Source organism: Phyllostomus hastatus, unplaced genomic scaffold (assembly GCF_019186645.2).
Source record: "Phyllostomus hastatus isolate PE091 unplaced genomic scaffold, TTU_PhHast_1.1 phas_contig_80, whole genome shotgun sequence".
Classification (NCBI taxonomy): Eukaryota; Metazoa; Chordata; class Mammalia; order Chiroptera; family Phyllostomidae; genus Phyllostomus; species Phyllostomus hastatus.
In genome coordinates this window covers 28,016,831-28,025,233 of record NW_025333960.1, presented here as the reverse complement: position 1 = coordinate 28,025,233, position 8,403 = coordinate 28,016,831, and the positions used below count along the sequence as shown (strand labels likewise).

The following is an 8,403-nucleotide window of genomic DNA, read 5'->3' as shown; positions in this document are numbered from 1 at the left end:
GTTTCTATACATAAATCACCTTTACTCTTATTGATGATTCTTTGTGAATGATTTATTTCTTGCCTCTCTTTGCTTTCAGGATTTTTTGTTTTTCACAGTTGTGATTTGCCTAATTTTTTTCATTCTACCTGGAGTTTCTTGAGTTTCCTGGATGTACAAATTAAAGTGTATCATCATATTTGGAATGTTTTAGTCATTGATTCTTAAAATAGTCTTTCCATTCCTTTTTCCCTGCCCTCTCTTTTTCAGACTTCTATTATGCATGTGGTAGTAAGTTTGAGGGTGTCATACAGGTCTCTGAGGTTCTATTCATTTTTCTTCACTTTTTTCCCTTGCTTCTCAGACTAGGTAATCTCAACTGACCTATCTACAAATTCATTGATCTTTCTTTATTTTTTAAAGTATATTTTATTGATTATGCCATTACAGTTGTCCCACTTTTTTCTCCCCTTTATTCCCCTCCACCCTGCACTCCTCCCTCCCACCAGCATTCCCTCCTCCCCCCACCCCTTATTTCATGCCCATGGGTCATACGTGTAAGTTCTTTGGCTTCTCCATTTCCCAAACTATTCTTAACCTCCTCCTGTCTATTTTGTACCTGCCATTTTTGCTTCTTATGCCTACTCAAAGTAGTTATTGAGCCCCTCTAGAGAAATTTTTATTTCACTTATACTTTTCAACTCCATAATATCTACTTGGTTCCTTATTACTTTTGTCTTATTGATATTATCTATTTGATATTATTCGCATACCTTAAAAAAGTTCTTTAAACATGGATTTTTTTTAACTCATTGAAAATATTCAAAATAGATGATATAAAGTCTTGCCCTGACTGGTGTGGCTCAGTTCGTTGGAGTATTGTCTCATAGCTGAAGAGTTGTGGGTTTGATTCCTGGTCAGGGCACATGCATAGGTTGCGGGTTTGATCCCTGGTCCATCATGCGATTGATCCTGGGTCCAGGCTTGTAAGGGAGGCAGCCATTCGATGTTTCTCTTTCACATTGATGTTTCTCTACCTTCCTTTCTCTCTACTGGGGACCTAGCCAACAACCCATGCATGTGCCCTGACTGGGAATCGAACCAACGACCCTTTGGTTCGCAGGCTGGTGCTCAATCTACTGAGACACACCAGCCAGGGCCGTTCCTCTGTCTCTAAAGGCAGTGAAAAAAGTATCGTCAGGTGAGGATAAAAAAAATATGTGATGTAAATGTTTTGACTAGTAAATCCAAAATCTTGATTTCCTCAGGGACAATTCCTATTGATTGAATTTTTTAATTAATAAATTTTAATTTTTAGAGTGGTTTTAGATTCACAGAAAATCAGCTGTTAGTATAGAGTTCCCACATATTCACTGTCTGCCCTCTCACAGTTTCAGGCATTATTAACCTCTTTCACCAGTGTTATATATTTGTTAGAGTTGATAGATAATTGTGAAATAAAGTCCATATCTGACATTAGGTCTTGTTCTTCATGTAGTTTAGTTCTATGGGTTCTGACAAATACATAATGCTATCCCATGCTGCTAAATCTTTTTCCACATTCAATGAGCTAGGAAGGCTAGGGGGAGGTGGAGTTGGGCATTTCCCTTCCCTCTATCAGGCCCTGTTACAGTAGTTCCTTTTGAGGGCAGGCAAAACCCAGAACACTCTGGGCATAGCCCATAGCCTTGAACATGGTTATTTTTTTACCCTGGATATAGTTCGAAATAGTTACTTTCCTCCTTCCCTTTCTGAAAACAGGAAAGATTATTTTTTCATTGTTTACTGTGAGACCTAGTGAACCTGGGAATAAAGCTAATGAAAGTGTGAGTGACCCTCTCAAACTGGTTCCCAGGAATTTTTAATCTACAAACTAGTTCACACAGCCTCCATCAGTTCATCAGTTACAGTTTAAATTTTGAGACCCTTCCTTGACTTCAACTTCTCCTCCCGGAAAGCTATGATCCTTTGTGTTTGCCTTGTTCCTTTGGTTTTTGTGGTTAGTTTGCATTGTGGTTTCAATTCCTTGGTGGGTTTAACAAGAGTTGTTGATTTTCAGTTTAATAAACTTTTCTATAAAGTGTTTTCATTTTTTTTAATGAAAACCTTACGACATGGAATTATTTCTTGACTCACTTGTCATTTGGAAATGCACATTAAAATTTCCAAGTACTTTTGAATTAAATTTATGTGACTAACTTTGAATTGTAAATTGTTTCTACTTGTTAAATTTTTTGTTATATTGCTGCCTGAGTTACTTTTACTTTTCATAAAGTTTCATTACTGTTAAAATCAGTATTTTCTTTCATTGTGGGATTCATAATATGTTTATCAAATCTATCATTTATTATCAGGTCTATATAGAATTTGGTTATTCTGAGATGCGTATGTTATACATAAATGATGGTGAGTTAAACTTTAAATTAAAAAAATAGTTTTGTGTTAAAATACATTGCTTTTTAAATATGATGTTGCTGTATAACTACACACACATAAATATTTATTAACTAAAGCTTTAATATAAAATAGTTACTTTTTAGGTTTAAGAGTTAATAACTGTCTAGTTTAAGTTCTAGATTCCTTCATAATTTGCTTACATCAAGTTTTCTTTCTCAGGAAAGAAATGTATATATTTTATATACAGTTTTTCTGTATCATTTTTATTTGGCATTCTTTTTAGATGAATTTAAATCATTCACATAGAATAGCTGGTAGCACTATTTTTATACTTTTTCAATACATTATTTTTTATGTTTGTTAATTTTTCATATGAATTTATTTTTGCTTCATTTTATTTTTAGTGCAGTTTTAGAAGATAAATATCCTACTTGTAATGGCTACTAAATATTAGTATTGGTTCTTCTGCAAGCATTTAGATCTTATATTTATGTATGCCTGTATAATCTACCAAAATATTGCCATTAAAGCAATATGTGTAATTCTTTATTACTTTATAATTTATATGTTATGAAAGGCTCATTTTAAAATAATAATTTAATGCATTTTGTTAAATGTACACATGATAAATGCAGAGCCACCACTCCATCCCAGACAAAATATTTTATCACCCCATAATATCTACTGACGGGTCTCTCTGCTTGCTGCTAATAGCTGCATGCTGGTTTGAATACCTTTCTGTGAGAGTTAAGCAAATCGAATAACCCAGAAAACATCTAAAGGTATTCTACTGAAGGTTTTGGTTAATATTTGCATTATCATTGCTTTTTCAAGGACAATACTTTCACAACATAGTTCCGTGTATTAGTTTAACTATTTAAAAATTTATATTAACTGCTTTCTAAAATTTTTCTTTTCTTGTACAAAGATAATGCCACATCACAAGCATTGGTTTTATTTGGCACCCCTAAAGAAGCTGGTGAGATTTTTTCCAAAAATAAAATGACAAATACTGAAGGTGAGGACTGAATGTAAATTGTACAGTAACCTATGTAAACTATGTTTATAGTCACTCATTAGTTTGTGATGTCAATGTTATATTTTTACTGAGAAACATCTCCTGAATATCAATTAATTTAACAAAGTAATGATATAGTGTAGAAAATATATTATAATGTATTTTATTACTAATAAATCATTAATTACAATTTGGTCCATGAAAATTGTTTACAATTTCACAAATGCATGGATTTTAAAAAATGAACTTTTTTTTAAATTGCTCATGCCATGACTGGCAGGTGCTAGAAACTTTCTGGTTTAAGAAGGATGTGTCTTTTTAAAGGAAGAGAAGGATTTATGTTTTGGGAGTGTGAAATCCAAAATTAAAAATTGTTCATTGAAAATCCATTAAACATTTTTGAAAGTGTTTTTTATATTAAATGTGGAAATATGTAGAAAGAGATTATGTATGTGTATACTTGATATATAGGGGTTCATACTTTTTTCCTAGATCATTCTAGTGGAGAAATTTATATCAAAAACTTTAACATTGATTTAATCTTGACTGGTGATTTCTGCTCTGGAGATTTTCAGTTTGATAGGGTAAAATTGGGATAAGTTGCCATTTTGATCCTTTATCTATTTCTGTCTAGTAGAAATCTTGACTAGAACTTTAATGTCTTGGCTTAGACTTTATTGCTCATAGTTAGCTATGAGGCATAGGTAGGTTTGGACAAATTTTAAATTATGAAAGGATTGATTTATGAACAAATACATTAAAAACACTGAAATATACATGTGCTACTAAGGTGCGTATATATTTTAGAAATAGAGTATAAAATCTTCAGGCCAAATAATATGTAACTATGCACTAATTAGTACAAAACAATAGAAAAGAATGATTATGTGGAGTAACAGAGATGAAATAAGGTCGTTACAAGTTTCTGTACTTGCCCTGGCTGATGTGGCTTGCTTGGTTGGAGCATCATCCCATAGATGGAAAGGTTGGAGGTTCGATTCCTGGTCAGGACACACACCCAGATTGTGGGTTCCCTCCCTCATTGGGGTACAGATGAGAAGCAGCTAACTGAAATAATGGTTCTCTCTCACATCTCTCTCTCTCTCTAAAAGCAATGAAGTGATGGGTGTCGTGCATTCAACTCAATTCTGACACCATCTACTGGGAGATAGCATCAAATCCCAGTAAGAGCATAGTCCCACAAGACTGCCTCTCCATTTATCACAGATACCAGTGGAAATCCCAGGACCAGCTTCTGACCAATTGCTATAGGTTGGAGGTTTTAATGAACAACCCTTCCTGGGTTTCATTAATTTGCTAGAGTGGCTCACAGAACTCAAAGAAACATTTTACTTACTAGATTACCAGTTTATTATAAAAAGGATATAGCTCAGGAATAGCCAGATGGAAAAGATGCATAGGGAAGGGTATGGGGACAGGGCACAAAATTTCTAGGTCTTCTCTGGGCAGACCACTTTCCCCATATGTTCAACAACTTGGAGCTTTGTGAACCCTGTCTTTTTGGGTTTTTATGAGGCTTCACTACATAGGCATGCTTTATTATATCTTTGACTGTTGGTGAGTGATCCTAAAGTCATCTCATTAACACAATGAAGAACAGCTTTATAGCTCTCACTCAGAAATTCCAAGCTTTTTAGGAGCTATATGTCAAAAACAAGACAAAGGCCAAACACAAATTATTTATTGTAAATCACAGTGTCACAGTAGTACATGACAAATGAATAGTATGGACAAGAAATACCCTCAGTGTTTTGAATAACACCAATATTTGTGGTCTCTAAGGATTAAAAGAACTGTCAGTGAATAAGGACAGGTTTGAACTGAATCTTAAAGGATGCATTTGTTTATGAACAGTGAGGACAGTGTTTAAGCAAGACATATTGGATGTCAAATAACAGTAATGAAATAGTACAAAATATGGAAAAATATATTTGGACTATACCATAAGGAAGACTCAGAAATGTAAAGATGATTACTTAAAACAAAGCATTTTGAGTTTCAGGCTCAGGAGTAGTTCTATATATAAGTAGAGATATTACATAACCAAATCCTTTGCTTGGCAATATGAGTCTGCTATGCAGAATTATTTGGCTACAGGAGGAAATGTGCAGACAGGTTACCTTATCATTATAGTCCAGGCTTAAGGTAATAAGGGCTTGATTTATAAAAGATTGATGGTTATGAAAGATAGGAATTAAAGAGACATTACAAAGGAATAATATTTAGTAAATAGTAACATAGAAACTTGAATGAAAAGAGGATTCAATAGTGATTTAACTGTTGCACACTTTGAGAATGAGAACAAAGGAGAAAGAGATTGAGTGGAATGAAGTTGAGTTTAGTTTTAGAAATATTGGCTTTGCAAATTGGTTTGTCTCTTGAAGACTGCCTTTGGCTTGTTGGCCTTGAAAAAGTCCAAATGTTGAATACCAAATAGATTTGAGGCAGACCTGCAATCAAAAGTTTTATCATGGTGTATCTTTAGTCTCTCATCATTTTGTTATTTGCCAAATAGTTTCTGCTCTCCACTCTGTATTGGACACCATTCTCACTGCCTGAAACGTGTCAGATCCCTCCCATTCTGGAGCTCTCTCTGTATGTCTCCCGTATCTTTTCCAGCTCTATTTCTGATGGTAGGAATGTGTTTCTTTTCCTCTGTAGCCTTTTTGGCTTTGACATCTTAGACTACTGGGGTCTACATGGATTTCTTTATTTCCTTGTTTGTGGTATATCAACTTCTCAATGTGTACATTCTAATTTTAACTTTCATCCTCTCATCCCTCAAAGGATCCCTCAGGTCCCACCGTCTTTTTTCTACATTCAATGCTAGGGTCAGGCACGAGGAAGGATATGTTTTATAAGGTTTGTACATTTTGACAAGGAATTCAGGGTAAAGTTAAATCTAAAGATGTTTAAGTGGGAGTTAATCACTTAGAGGAGATGACTAAGAGAAAATGAATTCTTACCAAGAGTCATGCCTATGAGGATAAATAGGCAATGAAGAAGTGAGAGAAAGCTATTAAAGGAGAACATTTCAGGGAAGTGTTGTCTACTCTTTTTTGTAGTATTAACAGTTAAAAGAGATGGTGATGATAGGAGGTTATTGAATTCTGTTACTAGAGTATGGCTAGTTGCCTTTTTATAAAACAAATTTATTGAGGTATAATTTAAGTACAATATAGTTCACTTATTTCAAGTATACACAGGAATGACTTTTGACAAATATAAATATTATTAACCATATCTAAACACTCTCCCATCTTTCCAGAAAGTTCATTTATGACATTTGTAGTCAATATCCCTTCCTATATCCACTGATAAGATTTTAGTTTTACCATTCTAAAATTTCAAATACATGTTAAATTATGTCTGGGTGAACAAATTATGTAAACATCAAATTCACTGAGCAAGGAGAATTGACACTTTATGAACGTGGCATTTTCATTCCATTTGCCAACACACTCAGCCCATCCGTATTTTCCCTCAGATGGATGTTTCATGTTGCAAAGTCTCAACAAGCCTCAACTCTGGCCTAGATCCAGGAGGATCTTCCCCCTTATCCATTGATTCTGAGCGAGGAAGTTAGGGTTGGGCAGATGTTTAGGAAGAATGAGAGTCCTGTTTGAGCTTAATTCTTTAAACACCCTGACCACTTCACCAGGAGCAGCTCTATGAATTAATGTTTGACTAAAACCAGTAATTCTCATTGTATCATGGAATTTTAGGTGCAAAATATTTTAGATGACACCCTATCAACCCATTCATTTATTGAATGAGAAATCTGGAGTGAGAGATTGAGTAGTTTTAGTTTAGGAATCAGAGCTTATAGTCAATCAAAGAGTGAATGAACATGACACCTAGTTCACTGATCTAAGTGTCTCTTTAAGGTAGATAAAATGAAGATGAAATGCAAAATTTTATCTTACACCATGCACACATCAAAATAAGAACAGTTATAAAAACTCCAGAATTTTTGATTCTGTCTTCTACTCCTTATGATGCCATGTCTTTTTACAGAATTTTAGTGCAAATTTTGACTTCCTAGTATTTTATTTTCCCCACATTGCCATATGTACAATGTTAATCCCAAGCCCTAGGGGTGCTATAGAAATGAATTAGTACTCACATAATAGGTTGAAAGTAGCACATGCAGAGAAATGTTAAGTGAGTCATTACTATTCTTGTTTTCCCCACATTTAACAAAGCAAAACAAATGTTTTGAGTATAAGGAAAACTGCCTACTTGTTAAATGTATGTTAAAATCTTATTTCTAAAGGCAAGGGCAACATGCCCTTATCAGGATACTTGTATAGAAGATCAATATGTAATTTTCACCAGCGTGCACTTTGGTCCTTTGACTGTTCCAGGCATGAATATATATATATATATCTGTGTATCAATAAAAGAGGAAATATGGAATGTAACACACACAAAATAGTCATAGCAAGTACGTGTGTTAAGCATGGTTGAAGCAAACTAAAATATTTCAGAGTATCAGCACTGATCTCCTGAAGGAACATTCAAATTCCAAATCAAGTTGTATGTGAAACATTTGAGATGCCACAAAATATATTTTTAGGACTGCTTCTCTTTGCCACATTTCTTAAAATATAAAAACAAACTGTAGTATAGCTTATACTCCATGGCAAGGGAAGTATAGTTCAAGTGCCAGCTCTCCCACCTACCAGTTCTTTGGAATTGGATATGTTATAAAATTTTTCTAAGCGTTGGTTTCCTCACTTATGAAGTCAAGATAATGATCCAATTTCATAAGATTGTTGTGAAGGTTAAAAAACATCGTATCCAAAGTACTTAGCACAGCCCTGGCTGCTGTACCTCAGTTAGTTGGAGCATCATCCTGTAAATGGAAAGGTTGTGGGTTCAATCCTTTGTCAGGGCACATATCTGGGTTACGAGTTCAATCCCTGGTCAGAAGCATTTAGGAAGTAAGTGACTGATGTTCCTTTCTCATATCAAATCAATCTCTT

The 8,403-nt window shown here is 34.3% G+C and overlaps 1 protein-coding gene across 1 annotated transcript in view; it reads left to right on the top strand.

Moving 5' to 3' along the window:
• The first annotated feature begins 2,360 nt into the window (after positions 1-2,360).
• CCDC178 (coiled-coil domain containing 178) overlaps positions 2,361-8,403 on the top strand; it is a 278,777-nt gene continuing 272,734 nt past the window's right edge. The window contains exons 1-2 of the mRNA XM_045850302.1: positions 2,361-2,364; positions 3,305-3,394. Coding sequence (XP_045706258.1) covers positions 2,361-2,364; positions 3,305-3,394 — 94 coding nt within the window. The remainder of the gene's footprint in view (positions 2,365-3,304; positions 3,395-8,403) is intronic.